At 43.6% G+C, this 27,248-nt stretch overlaps 3 protein-coding genes across 6 annotated transcripts; 2 read left to right on the top strand and 1 right to left on the bottom strand.

The window, feature by feature from the left end:
- Positions 1-723: 723 nt before the first annotated feature.
- LOC116375216 (uncharacterized) lies at positions 724-5,081 on the top strand. The gene is made up of 8 exons (XM_031831358.1): positions 724-1,007; positions 1,280-1,318; positions 1,595-1,843; positions 2,070-2,324; positions 2,590-2,838; positions 3,065-3,319; positions 3,585-3,833; positions 4,325-5,081. Exons 1-8 carry the CDS (start codon positions 953-955, stop codon positions 4,417-4,419), a joined length of 1,446 nt encoding a protein of 481 aa, XP_031687218.1. The 5' UTR covers positions 724-952; the 3' UTR covers positions 4,420-5,081.
- An 837-nt stretch (positions 5,082-5,918) lies between these two features.
- On the top strand, positions 5,919-12,795 carry LOC109896694 (hemicentin-1-like). Its single transcript, XM_020491003.2, has 9 exons — positions 5,919-6,052; positions 6,359-6,412; positions 6,607-6,855; positions 7,024-7,290; positions 7,462-7,761; positions 7,932-8,201; positions 10,040-10,315; positions 11,669-11,917; positions 12,476-12,795. The coding sequence occupies exons 1-9, from the start codon at positions 6,001-6,003 to the stop codon at positions 12,496-12,498; spliced, it is 1,740 nt and encodes a 579-aa protein (XP_020346592.2). The 5' UTR covers positions 5,919-6,000; the 3' UTR covers positions 12,499-12,795.
- LOC109896693 (RNA polymerase II-associated protein 3) lies at positions 12,546-27,246 on the bottom strand. 4 transcript variants are annotated; one of them, XM_020490999.2, is made up of 17 exons: positions 17,953-18,138; positions 17,420-17,575; positions 17,179-17,322; positions 16,896-17,015; positions 16,404-16,531; positions 16,187-16,308; positions 15,979-16,049; positions 15,760-15,894; positions 15,437-15,564; positions 15,224-15,345; positions 14,978-15,048; positions 14,780-14,872; positions 14,436-14,671; positions 14,114-14,303; positions 13,620-13,717; positions 13,432-13,532; positions 12,546-13,329 (listed from the first exon to the last, which is right to left on the bottom strand). In XM_020490999.2, the coding sequence occupies exons 2-17, from the start codon at positions 17,567-17,569 to the stop codon at positions 13,244-13,246; spliced, it is 1,995 nt and encodes a 664-aa protein (XP_020346588.1). In that variant the 5' UTR covers positions 17,570-17,575; positions 17,953-18,138; the 3' UTR covers positions 12,546-13,243. The 4 variants fall into 4 exon arrangements, with proteins under 4 accessions (XP_020346588.1, XP_031687544.1, XP_031687543.1 ...); XM_031831684.1 differs by lacking the exon at positions 17,953-18,138 and adding an exon at positions 27,089-27,246 and having other exon boundaries at positions 12,769-13,329; XM_031831683.1 differs by lacking the exon at positions 17,953-18,138 and adding an exon at positions 26,563-26,854 and having other exon boundaries at positions 12,769-13,329.
- Between the last annotated feature and the right edge of the window lie 2 nt (positions 27,247-27,248).

Genomic DNA, 27,248 nt, shown 5'->3' with positions numbered 1-27,248 from the left:
GGAAATGTGGTGGACTAAAAGTAAAAGTTGTCCAAAATATAAATAGTAAAGTAAAGTGCAGATACCCCAAAAACATTAGCACTGGGATTAAAATGACATTTTTGTAAACATATATAATTGTTTTAAACACACAAAATAAAGGAGTCTAGTGATTAAATATGTTGACATAGAGTGTAGATGCATGAAGAAACGTTGACATTTACCTTTTTTGAATACTGTGGAGCTCCAAGGATTCAGGGTTATTTTGTATCCAGAGTCCACTTCCAACTAGACAACTAGTATAACTTGTGATGGGCTCTACAATGTGAAAAGCATTACATGGATGATGGAATACAACTGCAAGAAATGGTTATGTGAAATGTTTATGCGAAATTAGGTTCAAACCAGAGTTTCTGACACTGTTGACACAACCAAGTCAAAGTCTATTATATACAAAACTGTGAGGTTAAATGCAATTACATTAAAATAACCAAAAGTATGACATCATGGCACTATATTTGACTTTCACTAACAAATTCTGGTACAAGCCACACCCTGAAACCAAGTTCTCGGCACTCCTATATTCATCATACACTCATGTATTACACATATGGTCTCTAATCTTTCCTCCAATTGGTTGTCTATTACAAATAGTGAATGAATTGACTTCAGCTCCCAAGGACCAGGGAAGGAGAGTTGGAGACCACTTATTTTATAAATCGGCACATTGCCCTCTACATGTTAGTTCACAGTAAAAGCTGCCAGTTCTGTTGCGCCCTATTTAATGGTCACTACAGAAATAATGTATTTTAAATGGCGTGTTGAAGTGGACAGGCTCAAGGCAGGGCAGGTTTGCTCCCAGTCTGTTCTCTCTGATAAGATGTGTTTGTTTACCTTCTCACTCTACCACTTGACTCTGTAACAGTCCCATATTTCCTGGTGTCCATTCCATTCACTCCATCGCTGCGAGACAATGAAGGATACACACACCCTGCTCAATCTGCTTCTGCTGCTAGTGTACCTAGCAGGTAATATGATGTGAACAAACAACATTGTTTTGAGATCATGTATTTTTGAGGATGCCAAACTCGGGTTTGACATCAGTCAGTAGGTCTACATGTTCTTGACATTGCCTGTTAAGCTCTATAACTGTGTATATGTTCAGTGTCTGCTGAGGTTAAGCTTTTGTTCGGACAATGGGCTAGCATATTTGGGTCTAAGTATAATGATAGTTTTAGTGTTACATATACATTATAACGTCTTGATGATAGACTGTGCGTCTGTTTTAATGAACTTCCAGGATCAGCTGTGACCACTGATGGAGGGAAGGACAGTACTGGTAAGTAAACCACAGACACATACTAGTCAACGCATTACAGTATGGCAACATCATTATCTGGGAATAATGGGGCCTCTGGATTGTACCTGTGGTAGGGTGGTGGTGCTAGCAGCTAGCAGCTAACTACTGTACAGAAATGAGGGGTCAATTTGAAATGCCATGACTTTTTATTTTATTATCGTTGTAGTAATTTATCCCTATTGCAAGTACATTTACACCCTGTGTGCCGAAAATCCGGTAGGCCGACATTACCTGATTGTGCACTGTAATTTTCAGGTGGTCCCTTGGAACTAACCATTGTGGGACCTGACTTTGTGACTGTGGGCGTGCCATGCAGTTTTGACTGTGCCGCCCAGTGCTCTCCCTCCTGTAGCTACAGAATGAGTATCGACGGGCAGATTGGACAAGGCAACGAGCTGTTCTTCACAGCTCGCCAATGGGAGGAGTCCCTAAACCTCACATGCACCGCAAGGAATGATGACTCTGGAAGGTCCTCTACAGTATCTAAGACACTCCAGGTTTTAGGTGGGTGGGGGGTTTGTTGGTTTGTTTTTATGACACTTAACCTGAAGTTAGTGGTGCATGGTCTTTGTGGTTTTTGGAATGGAGTGATAATTCAATGCCTTATAATTTACGGACATGATGTTTGGATTACTGGATCAGTGCTAGATTCAATTATTTTGCTCATGTTTTTCACATTGGTCATAGGATCTAGACTATTATCTAAATGTGTATGTGTTCCTCCAATTAGCTGGACCAACCAACATATCGATCACAGGCCCTGACTTGATGACCCCAGGGGCCCCACAAAGCTTCCAGTGTTACGCCGACTGCCGTCCCTCCTGCAACTACACCTGGGGGATAAATGGCCGATGGGTCGGGGGACAGGGGAACGAGATTACTGTAACTCCCGAAGAATTGGCCACCTCTGTTACCCTGAACTGCAAGGCCATCAACAGTGTGTCTGGGCTCTATGACATGGCAACAAGGACAATACCTGTGACATGTAGGTTTTTGGGAGATTTAGAGATTCCTCTAACAATTGTAGTTTCCCTCTTGTTGTTAGTGTAATGCAGTTGTCCATCTCCACATCCAGGGCCGGATTAAGAAATCATAGGCCCTGGGGTTTTGTTTTAATAGGCCCCTGGTAGGATTTTTTGGGGGGTCCTCTCGAACCCCATAGAGGCTTAGGCCCAGGGGCTTTGGCCCAGGTACGCCCCTGCATTATTCCGGTAGGCCGACATTACCTGATTATGCACTGTATTTTTCAGATGGTCCCTTGGAACTAACCATTGTGGGACCTGACTTTGTGACTGTGGGCGTGCCATGCAGTTTTGACTGTGCCGCCCAGTGCTCTCCCTCCTGTAGCTACAGAATGAGTATCGACGGGCAGATTGGACAAGGCAACGAGCTGTTCTTCACAGCTCGCCAATGGGAGGAGTCCCTAAACCTCACATGCACCGCAAGGAATGATGACTCTGGGAGGTCCTCTACAGTATCAAAGATACTCCAGGTTTTAGGTGGGTGGGGGGTTTGTTGGTTTGTTTTTATGACACTTAACCTGAAGTTAGTGGTGCATGGTCTTTGTGGTTTTTGGAATGGAGTGATAATTCAATGCCTTATAATTTACGGACATGATGTTTGGATTACTGGATTAGTGCTAGATTCAATTATTTTGCTCATGTTTTTCACATTGGTCGTAGGGTCTAGACTATTATCTAAATGTGTATGTGTTCCTCCAATTAGCTGGACCAACCAACATATCGATCACAGGCCCTGCCCTGATGACCCCAGGGGCCCCACAAAGCTTCCAGTGTTACGCCGACTGCCATCCCTCCTGCAACTACACCTGGGGGATAAATGGCCGATGGCTCGGGGGACAGGGGAACGAGATTACTGTAACTCCCGAAGAATTGGCCACCTCTGTTACCCTGAACTGCAAGGCCATCAACAGTGTGTCTGGGCTCTATGACATGGCAACAAGGACAATACCTGTGACATGTAGGTTTTTGGGAGATTTAGAGCTTCCTCTAACAATTGTAGTTTCCCTCTTGTTGTTAGTGTAATGCGGTTGTCCATCTCCACATCCAGGGCCGGATTAAGAAATCATAGGCCCTGGGGCTTTGTTTTAATAGGCCCCTGGTAGGATTTTTTGGGGGGTCCTCTCGAACCCCATAGAGGCTTGGGCCCAGGGGCTTCGGCCCAGGTAAGCCCCTGCATTATTCCGGTAGGCCGACATTACCTGAATATGCACTGTATTTTTCAGATGGTCCCTTGGAACTAACCATTGTGGGACCTGACTTTGTGACTGTGGGCGTGCCATGCAGTTTTGACTGTGCCGCCCAGTGCTCTCCCTCCTGTAGCTACAGAATGAGTATCGACGGGCAGATTGGACAAGGCAACGAGCTGTTCTTCACAGCTCGCCAATGGGGGGAGTCCCTAAACCTTACATGCACCGCAAGGAATGATGACTCTGGGAGGTCCTCTACAGTATCTAAGATACTGCAGGTTTTAGGTGGGTGGGGTTTTTGTTGGTTTGTTTTTATGACACTTAACCTGAAGTTAGTGGTGCATGGTCTTTGTGGTTTTTGGAATGGAGTGATAATTCAATGCCTTTTATGGACATTATGTCTGGATTACTGGATTAGTGTCACAAAGTGTTTATACAGAAACCCAACCTTAAACCCCAAACAACAAGCAATGCAGATGTAGAAGCACGGTGGCTAGGAAAAACTCCCTCGAAAGGCAGGAACCTAGGAAGAAACCTAGGGAGGAACCAGGCTCTGAGGGGCAGCCAGTCCTCTTCTGGCTGTGCCGGGTGGAGATTATAAGAGTACATGGCCATTAAGGCTAGATTGTTCTCCAAGATGTTCATTCATAGATCACTAGCAAGTTCAAATAATAATCACAGTGGTCGTAGAGGGTGTAGCAGGTCAGCACCTCAGGAGTAAATGTCAGTTGGCTTTTTGGTGTTCCTTTTGTAATGTATTTTTGTGTGTGTTACAGATGATGGAAAATCCATGGCCACACAGGCTGAACAGACTATAGACCTGCTTCTGTTCACATTCACACTCTCACTCTACACCGTAATATCAACATAATCCAGGAAAAGGTGGTTTTATACAAGGAAGTGATCTGTTCTCCACATGCATATCTGAATAATTTGAAAACATGTCATCATTATTACAGACAGTGATGGAAGATGTGGTTTATTGGTAAAGAACAAACAGTGCCTCTCATATCAGGATGTTAACGATATTTGCTGATGATAAGTGAAGTGGAAAGGCTTGGCTGAATCTTTCACTATCAAAGCACTACGTGTGTTTGTGCAAGTATCATCACGAGTATAGCCTATTTGGATTAAATATTTAATAAAGACACATATACATTAATTTAGTAACATGTCTTTTTTGCAATGTGTAACTGTTTCCATACTTGAGATGGAGTTGAAACCTGCAAGCATGCCATCTTCATGGAAGGCACAGACTTTGAAGTAATGTATTTTAAATGGCGTGTTGAGGTGGACAGGCTCAAGGCAGGGCAGGTCCAGCTCAACACGCCCTTTCAAATACATTACTTCAAAGTCTGTGCCTTTGGAAAAATTATAAAACATTTATGTAGATCGGGGGGCACTAAAGGTCTGTAAGAAAGGAGGTTGAACACTTTGTACCTTGAACTTGTTTGTCCAAATAATTTACACTCCTAGTATTTGTCTACAAACTGCATTACTGCAATAAACTATATGACAAACTGTTTTTGAAAATCTTAGTATTTTCTTTCAAATAAGTTCTGAAACAAGTACTTTAAATCAATTACCATCATAGTGAATGAAATATTTGAAATGTGAAATAGTTCCGTATTGTTAGTTGAAGTGCTATGTTCACATGTCGTCTGACTGATGAGTAGCATTAACTTCACAACAGATGAGGGACCCACCCTGCATCTACATCTACATTTTGCTCTTGAATGTAATCAACACGAGTAAATATTAAAACACACTTGATCACGGAGTGTGATTAGTCCCCTTTTGATTATCACTGATTATATATCAGGAGTTTCTTTTATGGTACATAAGAACAATCAATGTTCCAGAGAGGCAATGGTCTCACCTACACACACACCCTCTCTATCTTTTTAAGCTTTTCTAATGCATAACCATTTTATCATCTTGAATCATAGTTCAATTGGTTAAGTTAATGAATGCATTTTAAATGGAAAAATAAGTATCCTTTACCAATATAATTATGACACCAACAACCTCTGCATCTACATCAGAGCTATTCGACATAATAGGATAAACAGATTAAAACATATTTGCACACTTTCTTTTGTCTGTAACCTTCACCTGTCTGAATGGACGAGAAGAAAACAAAGTGAACGCTCCCTCGCTCAGAGACATGTCACTTGGCAGTATCAAAAGGCTCCGTCGCAGTAGATCAACGCCTACGAACACAAGGAACTAGGCGCGCACGCCCTAACCAGAACACAATGCCGTGGAGCTGATTACCCACATAAAGGTCCAAACACTAGCGGCGCTTTCCTGGCACTGTTGGACAATGTCTTGTTTTTTAATTGGTTCCTGATAAGATTGTCAGATGTTTTTTTTCTGAGGTATAAGGGTAGAACAGCTGTTGCGTGGACATTTCAGCCACTTAAGTCACCAGGATCTCGGCAGCAGAACCATGGTTCTCCTCTGCACATTTAGTCTGCCACTGCTGCTCACCTGCCTGGCAGGTAAGATACCACATTCAACTGAACCTGCTAGTGTTGAGGTCAAATCTTCTTCAAGTCAGGAATGACATTTGCTCATGCAATTTCTATTGTAAAACAAATTCTGATTTTTTTCTGAATTGTCAAAGTAGCCAATAAGAAATAGTTTTGTAATGAAAATCTAAATGTTTTAAACAGAGAAGTGGCTGCATGTAATGTGTATCTAGGGCTTAGGCCATTTAAATGTGTTATTAATGCTTTTTAAGATAGTTCATCTATAGTGAACCATTGTGATGGCATGGGATTCTTTTTCTTTCTGTGTTTCTGTAGGAACACTTGCCAGTGAGAGAGAGCAGGGCAGGACATCGGAGGAAACCACACCATGTAAGATACATTAGGTTTCTGGCATCATTTCGAAGTATATAAAATAAATGTATGCCAAAAGGCTATATGCATTCATCACCCATTGTTTATCCTTACGCTAACATTATAACAACAATAAAACATTAAAATCCACTTCGTCTTAATTTTTTTCACATGATGTGTATGACCCAGGGGCTTGTTTTCCATTCTGTCAGATGGGCCGTCCTCTGTGGAGATCAATGGGGTGAACACAGTGACGGTGGAGGTTCCCTATGGCTTCCAGTGCTCAGCCAATTGCTTCCCAGCCTGCACCTTCACCTGGACCAGAGGAGGGCTCACCACCCAGGGCCCAGAACTCAACCTCCAGCTGAAGGAGCAGGTTCCTCCACAGGTCCTGATCTGTATGGCTATAAACCCCACCACTGGGAAGTCAGTGACGGTCAGCAAAACAGTCAATGTGACAGGTAGGCTACTTATAATCCGTTTTTATCAATATAAACAAATATTTAGAAATCATACTATGCCAACAGATGTTATGCTTTTGAGCCTCTGTACTGCACATGCAAAGTTTGCAGAGCTCTGTTCTACACTCTCCAACCTAATTCAACCCACGACAATGATTTATATTCTAGCTGGACCGTCCAATATAAAGATCACAGGTCCTGATACACTGTCCAGTGGAGTGACGTCCAACTTTTCCTGCTCTGCTGATTGCTACCCGTCCTGCTCCTACACCTGGACAATTAGTTCTGAAGCACAAAGCACAGTGACCACCAAATACGGTCAAACCATCTCCGTCACACCTAACTCCTGGGAGATTGCAGAGGAATTGATCTGTGAGGCTCAGGACACTGTCTCACTCCTCTACATCTCAACCTATGTTACACCTTATGTGGCCCGTGAGTGGAATTTGTCATTCTTTTCAACTTTGGAGCGGTCCATTGAAGTCACATTGGATAATTATTACTTTATTATGTTAGTCATATATTCTGTGTAAACTGTATTTTTAGAAGGTTCTAAGAGTTTACAATTAAACACACAATCAAGTGTTTACTTCTACCTCTTCCCAGGCGGACCGGTGGATATTTTGATCACGGGTGCCAGCTCGGTGACATTAGGAGACACTTATAACTTTGTGTGCTTTGTTGACTGTACCCCCTCCTGTAACTTTACCTGGACATTCAATGGAAAGATCTTCAATGGCGACGAGATCCAGTTGCCCATCTTCCATAAGGGCCATAAGCCCGTGGTTGGCAGTAAACTGGTGGTTACTGTTGATGAGTACAGGCACAATGAGGCACTGACATGTGAGGCCAAGAATGTTGCCTCAGGGGTCACTGCTGTTAGCACCAAGATCTTGAGCGTCACTGGTAAGTCAGAGTTTTTGTGACAAAATAATTGTCACAAGTCAATATTTACAATCAGATGTTTGAAGGTGAAACCCACCATTTTGTAAAAGCCAACTCAAAGGTATTTCACTTGGTATCTCTCTGTTTAACTTCTGTCCTCTTCACCTCTTTTCCACTCCCCTGTCTTCCAGATCCTATCTCTGTACAGCCGGTGTCCCAGGACAAGCCCTTGGCACACCAGCCCTTCTCACTGCAGTGTGTGGGCTCTCAGAATCCAGCCTCCATTTTGTGGTTAAAAAATGGCCTCCCTATAGCTGTGTCCGGCAGGGTCAGTCTCTCCCCCAACAACATCACTATGTCTTTTAGTCCTCTGCTCCAGTCGGATGGTGGGCTGTACCAATGCATCGTTTCTCAGGGGGGAGCAGCCATCAAAGGGGTTGGGTACCAACTGAATGTAAATTGTGAGTATGAGTATGCAGAGATAAATTATATTTATGCAGCCATTTTTGCTCACCATACACCAGTATTTCAAGAAAGATCATAAAAGAGATCCAGTAACTGTTTACAGGAGCAATTAGGGGTTAAGTGCTTTGCTCAAGGGCACAACATAATTGTTAACCCCTAGGCTACCTGCCACCCCTATGTGTGTGTGTGTGTGTATATACACTGCTCAAAACAATTAAGGGAACACTTAAACAACACAATGTGACTCCAAGTCAATCACACTTCTGTGAAATCAAACTATCCACTTAGGAAGCAACACTGATTGACAATACATTTCACATGCTGTTGTGCAAATGGAATAGACAACAGGTGGAAATTATAGGCATTTAGCAAGACACCCCCAAAAAAGGAGTGGTTCTGCAGGTGGTGACCAGACCACTTCTCAGTTCCTATGCTTCCTGGCTGATGTTTTGGTCACGTTTGAATGCTGGCTGTGCTTTCACTCTAGTGGTAGCATGAGACGGAGTCTACAACCCACACAAGTGGCTCAGGTAGTGCAGCTCATCCAGGATGGTACATCAATGTGAGCTGTGGCAAGAAGGTTTGCTGTGTCTGTCAGCGTAGTGTCCAGAGCATAGAGGCGCTACCAGGAGACAGGCCAGTACATCAGGAGACGTGGAGGAGGCCGTAGGAGGGCAACAACCCAGCAGCAGGACCGCTACCTCCGCCTTTGTGCAAGGAGGAGCAGGAGGAGCACTGCCAGAGCCCTGCAAAATGACCTCCAGCAGGCCACAAATGTGCATGTGTCTGCTCAAACGGTCAGAAACAGACTCCATGAGGGTGGTATGAGGGCTCGACGTCCACAGGTGGGGGTTGTGCTTACAGCCCAACACCGTGCAGGACGTTTGGCATTTGCCAGAGAACACCAAGATTGGCAAATCAATTCGCCACTGGCGCCCTGTGCTCTTCACAGATGAAAGCAGGTTCACAATGAGCACGTGACAGAGTCTGGAGACGCCGTGGAGAACGTTCTGCTGCCTGCAACATCCTCCAGCATGGCCGGTTTGGCGGTGGGTCAGTCATGGTGTGGGGTGGCATTTCTTTGGGGGGGCCGCACAGCCCTCCATGTGCTCGCCAGAGGTAGCCTGACTGCCATTAGGTACCGAGATGAGATCCTCAGAACCCTTGTGAGACCATATGCTGGTGCGGTTGGCCCTGGGTTCCTCCTAATGCAAGACCTCATGTGGCTGGAGTGTGTCAGCAGTTCCTGCAAGAGGAAGGCATTGATGCTATGGACCGCCCGTTCCCCAGACCTGAATCCAATTGACCACATCGGGGGCATCATGTCTCGCTCCATCCACCAACGCCACGTTGCACCGCAGACTGTCCAGGAGTTGGCGGATGCTTTAGTCCAGGTCTGGGAGGAGATCCCTCAGGAGACCATCCGCCACCTCATCAGGAGCATGCCCAGGCATTGTAGGGAGGTCATACAGGCACGTGGAGGCCACACACACTACGTAGCCTCATTTTTACATGTTTTAAGGACATTACATCAAAGTTGGATCAGCCTGTAGTGTGGTTTTCCACTTTAATTTTGAGTGTGACTCCAAATCCAGACCTCCAAGGGTTGATAAATTTGATTTCCATTGATAATTTGTGTGATTTTGTTGTCAGCACATTCAACTATGTAAAGAAAAAAGTATTTAATAAGAATATTTCATTAATTCAGATCTAGGATGTGTTATTTTAGTGTTCCCTTTATTTTTTTGAGCAGTGTGTATGTATATATATGTATATATATATATATGTGTGTGTTTACAAGCTAATCATAAAGATATTTCATGACATTTTCCAGATGGACCACTTCAAGCTGTTATCATCCAATCTGGCAAAGGCCCAGTAGGTAAAGTCTTGTATCTCCTGCCTGGATCAAAGACAGCCCTTCAGTGTTCGGCCCTGTGCTACCCCACCTGTACCTACACCTGGATATACAAGGGGAGGCTGGCAGAGATGAATGCCTCCTTCTCCCTCACACCTGAGACCACCATGGACGGAGGACCCCTCAGCTGTGTGGCTTACAACTCAGTGACCAATGACAACAGCACTGCCAATACCTCAGTTGTGCTAATTGGTGAGCAGCAGTTAGATTGTATTATCAAAAAAATATTTCTGTTCAGACCTTGAAAATGAGTGGTCTTGTCACTGTTGTATGAAGCATGAAAAGAGGTAGTGCAGAACAAATGAGCCATTCTAAACTCAGCAAAAAAATCCCCCTTTTCAGGACCCTGTCTTTCAAAGATAATTCGGAAAAATACAAATTACTTCACAGATCTTCATTGTAAAGGGTTTAAACACTGTTTCCCATGCTTGTTCAATGAACCATAAACAATTAATGAACGTGCACCTGTGGAATGGTCGTTAAGACACTAACAGCTTACGGACGGTAGACAATTAAGGTCACAGTTATGAAAACTGAGGACACTAAAGAGGCCTTTCTACTGTCTCTGAAAAACACCAAAAGAAAGACACCCAGGGTCCCTGCTCATCTGTGTGAACGTGCCTTAGGCATGCTGCAAGGAGGCATGAGGACTGCAGATGTGGCCAGGGCAATAAATTGCATAGTCCGTACTGTGAGACGCCTAAGACAGCTCTACAGGGAGACAGGACGGACAGCTGATCGTCCTCACAGTGGCAGACCACATGTAACAACACCTGCACAGGATCGGTACATCTGAACCTCACATCTGCGGGACAGGTACAGGATGGCAACAACTGCCCGAGTTATACCAGGAATGCACAATCCCTCCATCGGTGCTCAGACTGTCCACAATAGGCTGAGAGGCTGGACTGATGGTTTGTAGGCATGTTGTAAGGCAGGTCCTCACCAGACATCACCGGCAACAATGTCACCTATGGGCACAAACCCACCATCGCTGGATCAGACAGGACTGGCAAAAAGTGCTCTTCACTGACAAGTCGCGGTTTTGTCTCACCAGGGGTGATGGTCGGATTCACGTTTATAGTCGAAGGGATGAGCGTTACATCGAGGCCTGTACTCTGGAGAGGGATCGATTTGGAGGTGGAGGGTCCGTCATGGTCTGGGGTGTCACAGCATCATCGGACTGAGCTTTGGCCATTCCCCCCAGAAATGTCAGGGAACTTGCAGGTGCCTTGGTGGAAGAGTGGGGTAACATCTCACAGCAAGAACGGGCAAATCTGGTGCAGTCCATGAGGAGATGCACTGCAGTACTTAATGCAACTGGTTGCCACACCAGATACTGGCTGTTACTTTTGATTTTGACCCCTTTGTTCAGGGACACATTATTCCATGTCTGTTAGTCAGTTCATGTTCAGTTCGTCTCAGTTGTTGATTATGTTCATACAAATATTTACACGCTAAGTTTGATGAAAATAAACGCAGTTGACAGTGAGAGGACGTTTCGTTTTCTGCTGAGTTTAGGTCTAATGTTGACCTTTCTTTCAGATGGACCATCTAACGTGACCATCTCAGGACCAGGTTCCCTAGAGGTAGGGGTCAAGGCCAGCTTCAAGTGTATTGCCCAGTGCTCTCCCTCTTGCAGCTACACCTGGAGTGTGTATGGTCGGACCATGCACGGCAGTGTGGTTGATATAACCGTCAACCGTTACGTGGCCACTGAGTCTTTCAGCTGCGAGGCACACAACACGATCACCGGGAAGACAGGCACAGCCAATGAGACACTCAGTGTCACAGGTATGGTCAAACTACTCTGATCCATCAATTTAATTGTTGGTCTTATAACACTTTCTACTACTCTGTTCAACTGGGGACAGCATCTGGGGTAAAAATTGTCATGCAGCTGGCCAGTTACAGCCATAATTGTTATTTTAGTAGAAAAATGTTGAGCTTGTAATGTATCATAATGCATGTTTGAAAATTAGCTACAACAAACCTAATGAATACAACACAGCTTTGGTGAAACCCGCATCTCAATAACTAATAGTTGACTCCTTGGAACTTTTGGAAATGAAGCTTCTCCCCACCGTGCCGTTCTAGCCGTAAAACTTCACCCACTTCATGTAAAAATTAAAAACTGCCATTGGGTAAACTATTCCTTCAGAAAAATGTTGAATCCCACCCATGCTAAAATCTAGGTATTAAGACAATTATGACTATTTTTTTTGTTCACGGTTATTCTCCATTATTGTTAGTTAAACGCTAATACAATTATTGTGCCAGCCCTACATCATGTGTAGTAGACATGCCACAAAGTTCAGCCAGCTATTAACATTTCTTCCCTTTTTCCCAAAGAGTCTCACTGGTGTGGATGTTGAGAAAAATCAAGAGAAGAATTCCATTCAATGGCAGTGGGACAACCATGCAATCTAACAGTTTCTTTATTATCTTGTGCTGCTGTCTGGAAAATGTGTGCTTTGTTAATGATGTTTGACAGACTTCCTGTAATTGCTTTACTTTCCACATATTGTCTATACTTTGGTGCCAACCTTAGTCCATTTGTAGAGGACACCAAAACCTATATTTTACAGTTAACGTGTGAAAATGCTATTTGCTGAAAAGTATCGTCTCCGTATCTGCACTTTCAGTGATCACCAATAAAGATTGTCAATTTATTAGGTATTCACACTCATTCACTGCAATTAACATCTTGAACATGAGATGTACAGTCCTGGACAGAATAATTGAAAATAACAAATGTATTGGCTTTCTGAGAGCGCCAGATGCATATTTGAACTATTAACCCTATGGTTCTGTGGGCCGCAGTCAGATAGAACATTCTTGTTTTGGCCATGCATAGTAACTACTGTTCTCATACGAGGATGAAACTTATACATGTTTTGAGCTATAGAAAAAAAAACAGTATAGCATTACATCAAATGTTACAGACCTTCCAATATGGCAGCCAAAGTTAAGTGAATCCTTGTTGCGTGAATATAGCAATGTTTGGATTAGCAACATGTACTAGAGCATTGAAAAACTCCTTCAATCGACTGCTTGCTGAAGTAAAAAGCAATTTTGCTCTCCGTGGCGATGTCCATTTTTTAGGGATCTGCACTCACGTCACACTCCATACTTCTTTTGCAGGGCTCCTACTGAAACGTCCTCAAGTCCAGCTTGACGAAGAAAGTCAAACAATTCTTGTAGAACTACAACAAAAACGTTTGCAGTTAGCAATATCTGTTAATTATTTTGCATTGGGGTTAAATAATGTATCACAAACTGTGCCAGATCAACAACCAAATCGGTACCTTTCTTCTCGGGGATGGACATGAACATGACAGCCATGTCGAACCGCCTCACACCGGCCAGATTCCTGAGGATCTCCAGTATGACAGGTGGCTCTTCCTGCCTTCATTTTGATAAGGACAATGTGACAGTCACATTTCTTGTATGAGCTATAACATTCGTAATAGCATGGTATTTTCACAGTACTTACTTGATGTAGAAGCTTTGTAACGTCCTCAAAATCTGATTGAGTATGTCTGGCTCAAGAGAGCTCTGGAAGATCTTTGCGTACGCCTGAGGCTGGATTTGCTAAAACAGAACACAGACACACAACAAATAAACATCTGTCCTTGGTGGCATCTACATGTTTTTCTCAGCAGAAAAGACAAATCTCATTGTATGGTGATTTGTTTGTGTACAAATAGAACCCCAAACAAGAGATCAGGTCTCTGTTGAAGAATAGATGATCACAACAAGACAGGCATCCAATATAGGCTATATCTTATTAGTAGGTCACATGTCATTAGCAACCATTTTGTATAGGCTATAAATAAAAGGTTACATTTAAGGAAAAAAGACAGTAACACAACCCATATTGCTTATTTTCCCCTTTGTACTTCATTTGCACATATGACATTTGAAATGTCTTTATTATTTTGGATGTATAATATTGCGTTTTTCATCATATTTTAATTCCACACCCACCTTCAAATACTTGTAAATAACTTCAGGGCCATTTCCAATCTTCCTTAGGTCTGCCTCTAGCTGGAAGCTGTTGGTGGGGGCAGGAGGTACGACCTCAGTTGAGGGTGTAGCAGGCGGTTCTGTTGGTTCACTGACAGTTGCCTCCCTGTGCTTCTGTGTCTGTGCTCTCACAGCACCCCCCCCAGGCCCTCTGAAATAAGAAAACAGCCTCAGTGGTGCTATTGTCAAAAGCCTAACTGTTGACAAAAGTTCTATTCAAAACATGCATCAAAATCCTCAAGCCGTTCGGCTTGAGATTAAGCAATTAAACAATATCTCTTACTTGACAGGGGAATGTGAGGGGATGTTTGATATTTCTTCAATCTTCAGGATCTTAGCACTGGGGGAGGTAGAGGGAGGTGAGGCCTCACCCTGACCCTCTCTCACAGTGTCTGCGATGGAGGTGGTCTTCTGGGGCCTAAAACAGGGGGCTGTGGTTGAAGTGAACACAGCAGAGGGCTCCTTCTGGACAAGGATCTTTCCACCAACTTCCTCAATGTCCACTCTCCTCAATGGTTTCTGAGATACAAAGAAATCCAATAGGAACATTGTTGTGTGAATCTTTCAAGCAAAGTTCAGAAACAACCTACTGAGAGTATTTTTCCTGTTTTTATCTGAGAGACTCACGGTTGACTGCAGGTGAGGTGGTTTGTTAACTGGCAGTACTGTTCTCCGCTGTGCATGCTCCTCTGTTGTCAGCAGACCACTGGTGCCCATGTCCTACACAAGAGCAGAGAGATGCTATGTCTAGGATTTGTCAACAAAGACAACAGGTTTAAGAACATTAACACAAAAACCTTAGTGAGCACGGAACCACATACGTACAATTGCAATCTTCTTCATCTCATGAAATGCCTGCTTGTTTCCTGGTTCTAGCTTCAGGACCTCCTCAAAATCTAAAAAAGAAACATGACATAATAAACAGTTCCATGACTACTGCTTCCATTCACATAAAGACTTCAACCTGCTCAAGGTAGTTACATAGAAACATGCCTAGCCTACACAAAATGGTTGCTAATGACATGTGACCTACTAATAAGATATAGCCTCTTGGATGCCTGTCTACTGTACCTTCTATAGCTTGTTTTAGCAGTCCCAGAGCAGCCCTAGCTGTCCCTCTGCGGGCAAAGGCCTTTGAGTAGGTGCCATCCAGGGCTATAGCTTTACTGCAGTCCTCCTCAGCCTCTTTATATCTAGGGAGAGAATCAAGCTTAATCAATGCACAGCTTTGAAAGAATTTATACTTATCCAATACTCGCTTATCCTGCCTTCCCTGCTGCTTACCTCTGCAGCTTTAAGTAAGCCATGGCCCGGTTGGCAGGCAGGAGGACATTGGTGCTGTCTGCTTCCATGCCCTTGGTGTAGTACTCTACTGCAGCCTCATACTTCCCTTCTTTGAAGTATGCGTTCCCCTGAAAGAGTCAAGGTTTCGTGCAATGGTAACCATTTAGAAAGCAATGCACTTAAACACAGGCAAATAGCATGCTGTAGTACACCTGTGGTAGGTCTTCAGCGCTGCAGTGTCTCAAGAGTCACTGGGAAACTGGTACCCGATATGTAAGGGGCCTATACTAACATCGAAAGATAAGTGTAGCTGGTGGCTCTACCCTGTCTTTCTGCACCACCGCCTCCTGTCTCCTCTGCTGTTCCTCCATGAGCTGCTGTTGCTTGACGTCCACCACAGGTGGCGTCACCACTGCAGCCTCTGGGCTTTCTGCCTTTCCACCCAGTTTAGCAATGACCTACCGATAGAGGAGAGGTTAGAGTGGATCAGGGAGGGGGATACAGAGGTACAGTAATAGATCCAACACCAGATAATGTCTCACCTCTTTACATTTCATCACTTCATTCTGTGCCTCCAGGTTCCCAGGATCCAGCTTGAGCACCATTACATAATCTAGTTATGTAGAGGAAGGAAGCAGAAATTGTTTTAAGTGACCAATTATTCTAAGACAATACAGCATATAAAAACTAACTCTGCTGGCATTCTACCCATTTGAAAACGTGTTTTGTTGTGTTACTATTATTCCTCACCTTCTAGGGCAGATTCATAATGTTGCAGGGCGAATCGAGCCGCTCCTCTTCGTGCAAATGCTTTGAAGTAGTTACTGTCCAGAGCGATGGACAAGTTGCAGTCAGACTCTGCAACAGCAAACCTGACACAGACATAGGTTCACACATTAATGTTGTCACATTAATGTTGTCAATTAAAATGTTACATATGTTGCTTATTTCCTTACATGTTGCTTACTTTTTGAGTCTGAAGAAGCAGGCAGCTCGGTTTGTAGGCAGAACGGGGTTATAAGGGTCTGCGCCCATGCCTCTGGTGTAACACTCAATGGCATCATCATACTTCCCTTCTTTAAACAGCTGATTACCCTGAAAAACAATTGTCAAATTCAGTACAGCAAATATAAGATTTAGCAATATATACATACAAGAAAGTAGTAACATCTACTGACTACAGGTGACTACTGACAGAGTATTATTAACTACTACCACCAATGACTGGTGGTAGTTGCTAACGAGGCCCCGATGGTGGTATATTGTTTGGGTAATTGTCTAGGATCGAAATCACAGCATACTGCAAACAAATGCCATTCAATGGTGGTCAATGTGTCATCATAATAATAATATGTAATATTTTAAAATGACAACATTTACGTGCAAATTCATATTTCTGCATGTCTGTCAGGTTTGATGTCATTGAGTCTGATTCAAAACTATAAGTGTGAAGCCATACTTTCTCCTTCTCAGCAAGAGCTGTGTCTTGGTCAGTAGCAGGAACCCCAGAATCCTCAGATTCAGAGTCATTGGACTCAGCAGCGCTGTCCTCTTTATCCATGGACTCCAAAACCTTGTCCTACCAGAAGACAAAAACATCCCAAAAATGTTTAGTGTAACAGCAAGCAGTACATACTGTTTAACAGGGTGCACTGCTGCCATTCAGCTTAAAACCATAGACTTAGTTTAAACTCACTATTGAAATCAAAGGAGAAACAGGCAAGATCCACCTAATCCATTACCACATCAAATTTGTCCCATGACTGATAGTCATAAGACTTTATCCTGGGTGCTTGTTTTGTTTCAGTCTTTGCATTGTTGTCTGGTGCCTTCTTTTTCTCCCTCTTCTTTTTGTAGTCCTTGTTTCGCACTGGTGGGAGGCTTTTCTAAGGCAGGAATACATAGGTCAGGATCTTTCTAACATAACACAATCTTAACTCTATAGCTAAACATAAAACATACACATTTTCAAGTGTTACATACTTGAGACTCGCCAACACTCCCACTTCTTAGTTGTTCATCCTTCTTCTTTATGTCAGTTTCCCAGCTGTCAAGATCTTTCATGAAGTTATGCAGGTCCTCTGCATTTTGTCGCATTTGCAGTTGGAGTTCAATGGCTTTGTTTTCAGACATGCCTACCTGTCAAATACATTGAATATACTAGGTTGACAAAACAGGAGATAGGATCACTTTAATTTAAGATGTTAGATAGCTAGCTAACTATCTAGTCAACGGGGACAGATATTCAATAGAAACACTAACTTAGTTAACTAACAGTCAGTTCTTTGACGTTACTCAAAAACAGTGGCGCTAGTAACGTTACGCTACTGTTGACTAACTACTATAACACCAAGTAGCTGGCTACAGTTGAGAAATGTGCTAGTTAGCGAGTCACGGCTATCTCGCAAAAGCAGCAATTTATAAATGGTAACTAGCTAGCGGCCTAAACTAACGCAACGCGTTTAACGAGTTTCGACCTGCCAATAAGAGCTGATGACATTATAATATTTGAGTACCTGTCCCTTGCGTCCCAAGTTGATTGTAATTTATCCGTTGAATTCTAAACGAGGCTTACTAGCGTTTAATATTAGCTACAAACTATCACCATACTGTCGTTTTCTGTTTGTGTTCGGCGCCATGACAGCGTGTCTTCTACTTCTTCGTCGATGAGGTTTAACGGCGGTTGGCATCCAATAAATGTTACATTACTGCCACCTACTAGACTGGAGTACTCATACCGTGCTTAAAAAAAAATCTAAACAAAAACACTACACTCACAAAATATAAAACCACACTACTCCACTATTTACACATATTTAGTCCTTCCTCAGGCCAAAAACCTGAAAGGATTGGACACCACCACTTAACACACCCTGTAACTCTTCTGATGTCTCGCACACCCAAATACCTCTCTGCAGCTGCCACCACAACCTCCATTTTCTGCAATTTACATTCCTTCCCTGCAGTACAGTTGATAACCATTGCTATATATGCAAAAAAAATCTAATCTTACTGAAAAATATATCACCTGTTGGCCTATCCATCTGTACTGGTACAGATCTACTACTCACATCACTCCTCTCAGGATCTGTCCCCCTTGACCCATCTTCCTCTACTTTCTTTACTGCCTCAGCATATGACAACTTTTCCACTACCCTAAATCTGTAAACCTAAACCTGTCTTTCTCGCAAGGGACATTTCTAATCCCCAGCCCCATGGGCACCCTTACAATTAACACATACCACTACTTTTCCCAATGCTACACATTCCTTTGTCTCATGCCCTTCTGCACACTTCTCACACATAGGAACCTCACTTCTACACACTGCTGCCACATGCCCATAAGCTTGACACCTGTAACAATGTAATGTATTTGGCACAGAAGCTAGTACAGGATAACTTACAGTGGGGCAAAAAAGTATTTAGTCAGCCACCAATTGTGCAAGTTCTCCCACTTAAAAAGATGAGAGATGCCTGTAATTTTCATCATAGGTAAACTTCAACTATGACAGATAAAATGAGAAAAAACTATCCAGAAAATCACATTGTAGGATTTTTTATGAATTTATTTGCAAATTATGGTGGAAAATAAGTATTTGGTCAATAACAAACAAGCAAGATTTCTGGCTCTCACAGACCTGTAACTTCTTCTTTAAGAGGCTCCTCTGTCCTCCACTCGTTACCTGTATTAATGGCACCTGTTTGAACTTGTTATCAATATAAAAGACACCTGTCCACAACCTCAAACAGTCACACTCCAAACTCCACTATGGCCAACACCAAAGAGCTGTCAAAGGACACCAGAAACAAAATTGTAGGTAGGTAAGCAGCTTGGTTTGAAGAAATCAACTGTGGGAGCAATTACCGTAATATCCGGACTATAAGCTGCTACTTTTTTCCCACACTTTGAACCTCGCGGTTTATACAATGACGCGGCTAATTTATGGATTTTTCCCGCTTTCACAAGATTCATGCCGCCAAAAAAACTGAGCACCGTCACATAATGTGACATAAATCGAGCGCGCTCAAACTTCCCATCATTCTGATTACGGTAGTCATTTTGTCACCCTCATCCTGGCAAAGACACGGAGAAATGCATATGATGCAGCTTTCAAGTTGAAGGCGATCGATCTGGCTGTTGGAAAAGGAAATAGAGCTGCTGACAGCGTGGAGCATTGTCAAAAAATCCACTATCATCAATGGGTTTCGAAAGGCTGGACTGCTGCGTGTTGAAGAGGGCAGCGATCCAACATCGGATGAAGCAATTCTGAGGCTATTCAACTCCGACACCGAAGGAGATGACTTCAGTGCACAGGAGGAGGAAGATAGTGACCAATGACTTTCTTTTTTTTTTTTTTTACAAGCCGTGGTTCGTTTAAAGGCTGTGTAAAGTTAATCTGTTTCAATGTACCGGTAGGCCCCTGCGGCTTATAGACATGTGGCTTATTTATGTACAAAATACATATTAAAAAAAATTCAGTGGGTGCGGTTTATATTCAGGTGCGCTTAATTACGGTATTAGGAAATGGAAGACATACAAGACCACTGATAATCTCCTTTGATCTGGGGCTCTACGCAAGATCTCACCCAGTGGGGTCAAAATGATCACAAGAACGGTGAGCAAAAATACCAGAACCACACGGGGGGACCTAGTGAATGACCTGCAGAGAGCTGGGACCAAAGTAACAGAGCATACCATCAGTAACACACTACGCCGCCAGGGACTCAAATCCTGCAGTGCCAGACGTGTCCCCCTGATTAAGCCAGTACATGTCCAGGCCCGTCTGAAGTTTGCTAGAGAGCATTTGGATGATCCAGAAGAAGATTGGGAGAATGTCATATGGTCAGATGAAACCAAAATATAACTTTTTGGTAAAAACTCAACTCGTCGTGTTTGGAGGACAAAGAATGCTGAGTTGCATCCAAAGAACACCATACCTACTGTGAAGCATGGGGGTGGAAACATCATGCTTTGGGGCTGTTTTTCTGCAAAGGGACCAGGACGACTGATCCGTATAAAGGAAAGAATGAATGGGGCCATGTATTGTGAGATTTTGAGTGAAAACCTCCTTCCCTCAGCAAGGGCATTGAAGATGAAACGTGGCTGGGTCTTTCAGCATGACAATGATCCCAAACACACCGCCCGGGCAACGAAGGAGTGGCTTCGTAAGAAGCATTTCAAGGTCCTGGAGTGGCCTAGCCAGTCTCCAGATCTCAACCCCATAGCAAATCTTTGGAGGGAGTTGAAAGTCAGTGTTGCCCAGCAACAGTCCCAAAACATCACTGCTCTAGAGGAGATCTGCATGGAGGAATGGGCCAAAATACCAGCAACAGTGTGTGAAAACCTTGTGAAGACTTACAGAAAACATTTGACCTCTGTCATTGCCAACAAAGGGTATATAACAAAGTATTGAGATCAACTTTTGTTATTGACCAATACTTATTTTCCACCATAATTTGCAAATAAATTCATAAAAAATCCTACAATGTGATTTTCTGGATTTTTTTCTTCTAATTTTGTCTGTCATAGTTGAAGTGTACCTTTGATAAATTACAGGCCTCTCATCTTTTTAAGTGGGAGAACTTGCACAATTGGTGGCTGACTAAATACTTTTTTTGCCCCACTGTATATATCCTAACATCACTTTGTTGGGCAAAGACTCAACATCAAAACAACAGACAGTGACTCCTCCGTTTCACCACTCACGCCGCCCTGTATGCGTCACACCAAACGACGAGCATCACAAACACCGGGAATCTTCCACTTCAGTTGGTCAACATTTACATTTACTGCTACCCCAGTAATCACTCCTTTCAATGGCACCCTTTTCTTGAGAGCAAAACAATTTACATTTCTTGCCCAAATTCGTTTTAACGCGGAGCGCCTTCTCCCTCTGACGAGTGTTAGAGTTTCGTAAATTTGAATCTGGTATCAGGATAAATATGACAATGAGTCACCGATTGTATACTATGTATTTTTTATTAGCTAAGCAATAAGTGGTAAATGCAATTTTCGTATATACGGGCTCTCTGTCCAACCTCGCAGGGCAAAACAGAGAACTGACTTGTTCCTGACAAAGATATTATAATATACCCAGATGACAGTAGTAGTTCCTGCTTCCGAGCGGCCTGTCAGAGTAGAGACTGGGCGTGGTTTAAACTCACCCAGCCTATCGTTGATTTGTTGTCGTACGAGCTGGTACCAGCCCCCGGGCGCTCCAGTTGATGTAACTTGCTGTGTCGCGTATCTATGCGCTCATTCCCTAGATACCGTTATCATATATCTGGTTTCTGATATTGTTAAGTTTGAGTTCTAACAAAAACAGTCTGTGGTTTGCTACACTACGTTCTGTATGTGTCCGTTTTTTATGTTATTCTATTCAATTGTGATAGATGGCATAGCAGTTTAGACATCTTTTGTCCTCGTCTTGTAGTGTCCCGTATATATATATTTTACAACTTTTTTTCACATACATTTTTTTCATACAACTCATCTTCAAAACACTCTCCTGCAACCCGCCTCACCAATTTATATTTATAAAAAAGTATTATTTACCTCAAATCTGTAATACTCCAAGAAGCTAGCCAGAAACTAGCCAGAAGCTAGCCCAGAAGCTAATCGGTAGCTAGTTCCGAAGCTAGTTAGCTTCTTTACTGGCAAATCGTTAGTATTCAGCTAACCACGGTTTGTGGTCATCAGCTATCCTTTAGCTCGAAAATCTATCGCCAGTTTTGTACGGCGCAGCGCGGCTCGGCTCGGAAAATACCGGACCAATTTTTCTCTCCATGTCCCTGGATTTCAACCGCTCTCTGGACATTCATACCTGGATCTCACAGCTAGCTAGCTGCTATCCGTGTGACTATCGGCTTTCGTTGATTCCGGAGCAAAAATCAATTATTCCGGAGCTAGCCAGCTCCGTCAATCACTCCTGAGTTCCATCAATCACTCCTGGGCTGCAGTCACCTATCCGGACCAGTTTTGCTGCCTACGCGGAGCCCCACCGGGCCTTCACAACTGACTGCCGACGTTATCTACCCGAAGGAGTTATCCGGCTGGCTCCTCCGTCGCGACGTTACCTGAACGCCCATCTTGCGGCCTGCTAACCGTTAGCTGTCTTATCGGCTGCTATCTGAATAGACAATCGGACAATTTATTTATATTATTATTATGTTTTCTTCTTGGGCCTCTATAACTATCTATTGTTTTTATTTTTGTTGTTGTTGTGATTTGGATTAATCCCCTCTACCACACGGAACCCCACTAGTCTACTGATGGAACGCAAGAGGTGGCTAATAACAGACCTCCATCCTATGCTAGCTTGCTACCGATGGCCTGGCTAGCTGTCTAAATCGCCGTGACCCCCAACCAACCTCTCCACTCACTGGACCCTTTTGATCACTCGACTAAGCATGCCTCTCCTTAATGTCAATATGCCTTGTCCATTGCTGTTCTGGTTAGTGTTTATTGGCTTATTTCACTGTAGAGCCTCTAGTCCTGCTCACTATACCTTATCCAACCTATTAGTTCCACCACCCACACATGCAATGACATCTCCTGGTTTCAATTATGTTTCTAGAGACAATATCTCTTCATCACTCAATACGTAGGTTTACCTCCACTGTATTCACATCCTACTATACCTTTGTCTGTACATTTATACCCTGATGCTATTTTATCGCCCCCAGAAACCTCCTTTTACTCTGTTCCAGACGTTCTAGAGGACCAATTCTTATTGCTTTTAGCCGCACCCTTATTCTACTCCTCCTATGTTCCTCTGGCGATGTAGAGGTGAATCCAGGCCCTGCAGTGCCTGGCTCCACTCCTATTCCCCAGGCGCTCTCTTTTGACGACTTCTGTAACCGTAATAGCCTTGGTTTCATGCATGTTAACATTAGAAGCCTCCTCCCTAAGTTTGTTCTATTCACTGCTTTAGCACACTCTGCCAACCCGGATGTTCTAGCTGTGTCTGAATCCTGGCTTAGGAAGACCACCAAAAATTCTGAAATTTTAATTCCAAACTACAACATTTTCAGACAAGATAGAACTGCCAAAAGGGGCGGTGTTGCAATCTACTGCAAAGATAGCCTGCAGAGTTCTGTCCTACTATTCAGGTCTGTACCCAAACAATTTGAGCTTCTACTTTTAAAAATCCACCTCTCTAAAAACAAGTCTCTCACCGTTGCCGCCTGCTATAGACCACCCTCTGCCCCCAGCTGTGCTCTGGACACCATATGTGAACTGATTGCCCCCCATCTATCTTCAGAGCTCGTGCTGCTAGGCGACCTAAACTGGAACATGCTTAACACCCCAGCCATACTACAATCTAAACTTGATGCCCTCAATCTCACACAAATTATCAATGAACCTACCAGGTACCTCCCCAAAGCCTTAAACACGGGCACCCTCATAGATATCATCCTAACCAACTTGCCCTCTAAATACACCTCTGCTGTCTTCAACCAAGATCTCAGCGATCACTGCCTCATTGCCTGCATCCGTAATGGGTCAGCGGTCAAATGACCTCCACTCATCACTGTAAAACGCTCCCTGAAACACTTCAGCGAGCAGGCCTTTCTAATCGACCTGGCCGGGGTATCCTGGAAGGATATTGATCTCATCCCGTCAGTAGAGGATGCCTGGATATATTTTTTTAAATGCCTTCCTAACCATCTTAAATAAACATGCCCCATTTCAAGAAATTTAGAACCAGGAACAGATATAGCCCTTGGTTCTCCCCAGACCTGACTGCCCTTAACCAACACAAAAACATCCTATGGCGTTCTGCATTAGCATCGAACAGCCCCCGTGATAGGCAGCTGTTCAGGGAAGCTAGAAACCATTATACACAGGCAGTTGGAAAAGCCAAGGCTAGCTTCTTCAAGCAGAAATTTGCTTCCTGCAACACTAACTCAAAGTTCTGGGACACTGTAAAGTCCATGGAGAATAAGAACACCTCCTCCCAGCTGCCCACTGCACTGAAGATAGGAAACACTGTCACCACTGATAAATCCACCATAATTGAGAATTTCAAGAAGCATTTTTCTACGGCTGGCCATGCTTTCCACCTGGCTACTCCTACCCCGGTCAACAGCACTGCACCCCCAACAGCAACTCGCCCAAGCCTTCCCCATTTCTCCTTCTCCCAAATCCGTTCAGCTGATGTTCTGAAAGAGCTGCAAAATCTGGACCCCTACAAATCAGCCGGGCTAGACAATCTGGACCCTTTCTTTCTAAAATTATCTGCCGAAATTGTTGCCACCCCTATTACTAGCCTGTTCAACCTCTCTTTCGTGTCGTCTGAGATTCCCAAAGATTGGAAAGCAGCTGCGGTCATCCCCCTCTTCAAAGGGGGGGACACTCTTGACCCAAACTGCTACAGACCTATATCTATCCTACCATGCCTTTCTAAGGTCTTCGAAAGCCAAGTCAACAAACAGATTACCGACCATTTCGAATCTCACCATACCTTCTCTGCTATGCAATCTGGTTTCAGAGCTGGTCATGGGTGCACCTCAACCACGCTCAAGGTCCGAAACGATATCTTAACCACCATCGATAAGAAACATTACTGTGCAGCCGTATTCATTGATCTGGCCAAGGCTTTCGACTCTGTCAATCACGACATCCTCATCGGCAGACTCGACAGCCTTGGTTTCTCAAATGATTGCCTCGCCTTGTTCACCAACTACTTCTCGGATAGAGTTCAGTGTGTCAAATCGGAGGGTCTGCTGTCCGGACCTCTGGCAGTCTCTATGGGGGTGCCACAGGGTTCAATTCTTGGACCGACTCTCTTCTCTGTATACATCAATGAGGTCGCTCTTGCTGCTGGTGAGTCTCTGATCCACCTCTACGCAGACGACACCATTCTGTATACTTCTGGCCCTTCTTTGGACACTGTGTTAACAACCCTCCAGGCAAGCTTCAATGCCATACAACTCTCCTTCCGTGGCCTCCAATTGCTCTTAAATACAAGTAAAACTAAATGCATGCTCTTCAACCGATCGCTACCTGCACCTACCCGCCTGTCCAACATCACTACTCTGGATGGCTCGGACTTAGAATACGTGGACAACTACAAATACTTAGGTGTCTGGTTAGACTGTAAACTGTCCTTCCAGACCCATATCAAACATCTCCAATCCAAAGTTAAATCTAGAATTGGCTTCCTATTTCGCAACAAAGCATCCTTCACTCATGCTGCCAAACATACCCTTGTAAAACTGACCATCCTACCACTCCTCGACTTTGGCGACGTCATTTACAAAATAGCCTCCAATACCCTACTCAACAAATTGGATGCAGTCTATCACAGTGCAATCCGTTTTGTCACCAAAGCCCCATATACTACCCACCATTGCGACCTGTACGCTCTCGCTGGCTGGCCCTCGCTTCATACTCGTCGCCAAACCCACTGGCTCCATGTCATCTACAAGACCCTGCCAATGACTGGAACGAACTACAAAATCTCTGAAACTGGAAACACTTATCTCCCTCACTAGCTTTAAGCACCAACTGTCAGAGCAGCTCACAGATTACTGCACCTGTACATAGCCCACCTATAATTTAGCCCAAACTACTACCTCTTTCCCAACTGTATTTCATTTATTTATTTTGCTCCTTTGCACCCCATTATTTTTATTTCTACATTGCAAAACTACCATTCCAGTGTTTTACTTGCTATATTGTATTTACTTTGCCACCATGGCCTTTTTTGCCTTTACCTCCCTTCTCACCTCATTTGCTCACATTGTATATAGACTTGTTTATACTGTATTATTGACTGTGTTTGTTTTACTCCATGTGTAACTCTGTGTCGTTGTATGTGTCGAACTGCTTTGCATTATCTTGGCCAGGTCGCAATTGTAAATGAGAACTTGTTCAACTTGCCTACCTGGTTAAATAAAGGTGAAATAAAAATTCTGTATTTTTCCATCTTGAGAACGTCCCATGGCCCTGACACTTTTAACAATGTTTCAAGTCAGCTATGTTGCATAACACATGCATACATCCACACAAGCCAACAGCAGATAATATTCAATCACATATGGTAACGGGCTATAGTGCATAACACAGAAACCTCATACCAGCAGAAACAAACAATTATCACACGACCACTTCTGGTTACCTTCACCGATTCCACAGCACCCAACTCTGTTTTCATCCACCCTGAAACAACAAATGGATCAGCCAAAAGGAAAGGGTCCCCTTTTTCCAAATACTTCACTCCTACTGTCAGACTCGTCTTTATCCTGACCTTCGGTGCAAGCCTCGGCTCCGAGAACTTCCCCAAACCTAACACATCCAATACTTCAACATCATTCACTTCCATTTCTCCTCAACTTACGCTTTCTACCATTCTTCTTTAACAAACCATCTCCCTTTTCCCCACCATTTTTAACAGACTCAAGCTATCTCTAAGTATACATCTCCTTATACTACACTTCTCCTGACATACATATTGTAACGACCCTTGGTTTTTAAGCGCGTTATCGACTCTGCCGCTCGAGTATATTTTTGCGACACAGTCGATAGCACAATGGACTTCGGCCTAGAAGATCGAGGGTTCGAGTCCTGCTCCCTGCCTGTTTCATTACAATATTGTTTTTGCCTTCACAAAGGAAGCCATTTAACCGAATGTCACAACTCCATACAATCAGCACGAACTCCTCGGGATGTAGCGCTCATCTTATAAAGCAGCTGCTTCATCTTGATGTTCTCCTTTATCAAAAGCTTCCGCGGCGCTTTTCCATTTCAAATAAGCGCGCTCTTCCAAACACCATCGACAGTCTCGCTTCATCCGACTCCCCCTTT

This window comes from Oncorhynchus kisutch, linkage group LG9, assembly GCF_002021735.2.
Source record: "Oncorhynchus kisutch isolate 150728-3 linkage group LG9, Okis_V2, whole genome shotgun sequence".
Taxonomy (NCBI): domain Eukaryota; kingdom Metazoa; phylum Chordata; class Actinopteri; order Salmoniformes; family Salmonidae; genus Oncorhynchus; species Oncorhynchus kisutch.
The sequence above is the reverse complement of the archived record's forward strand: the minus strand, read 5'-3'. Positions and strand labels throughout refer to the sequence as shown.

Bases quoted from the DNA above. Each gene is read 5' to 3' on its own strand.
- LOC116375216 (XM_031831358.1), top strand. From the start codon at position 953: ATGAAGGATACACACACCCTGCTCAATCTGCTTCTGCTGCTAGTGTAC. The intron at 1,844-2,069 runs GTGGGTGGGGGG...TCCTCCAATTAG, and splicing joins TAAGACACTCCAGGTTTTAG to CTGGACCAACCAACATATCG. The intron at 3,320-3,584 runs GTAGGTTTTTGG...TGTATTTTTCAG, and splicing joins AAGGACAATACCTGTGACAT to ATGGTCCCTTGGAACTAACC.
- LOC109896694 (XM_020491003.2), top strand. From the start codon at position 6,001: ATGGTTCTCCTCTGCACATTTAGTCTGCCACTGCTGCTCACCTGCCTG. The intron at 8,202-10,039 runs GTGAGTATGAGT...GACATTTTCCAG, and splicing joins GTACCAACTGAATGTAAATT to ATGGACCACTTCAAGCTGTT. The intron at 11,918-12,475 runs GTATGGTCAAAC...TTTTTCCCAAAG, and splicing joins TGAGACACTCAGTGTCACAG to AGTCTCACTGGTGTGGATGT.
- LOC109896693 (XM_031831683.1), bottom strand. From the start codon at position 26,766: ATGGAAGTGAATGATGTTGAAGTATTGGATGTGTTAGGTTTGGGGAAG. The intron at 17,576-26,562 runs GTAACCAGAAGT...TGTATTTGACAG, and splicing joins GTGCTGTGGAATCGGTGAAG to GTAGGCATGTCTGAAAACAA. The intron at 13,533-13,619 runs GTAAGTACTGTG...ATCAAAATGAAG, and splicing joins TTACAAAGCTTCTACATCAA to GCAGGAAGAGCCACCTGTCA.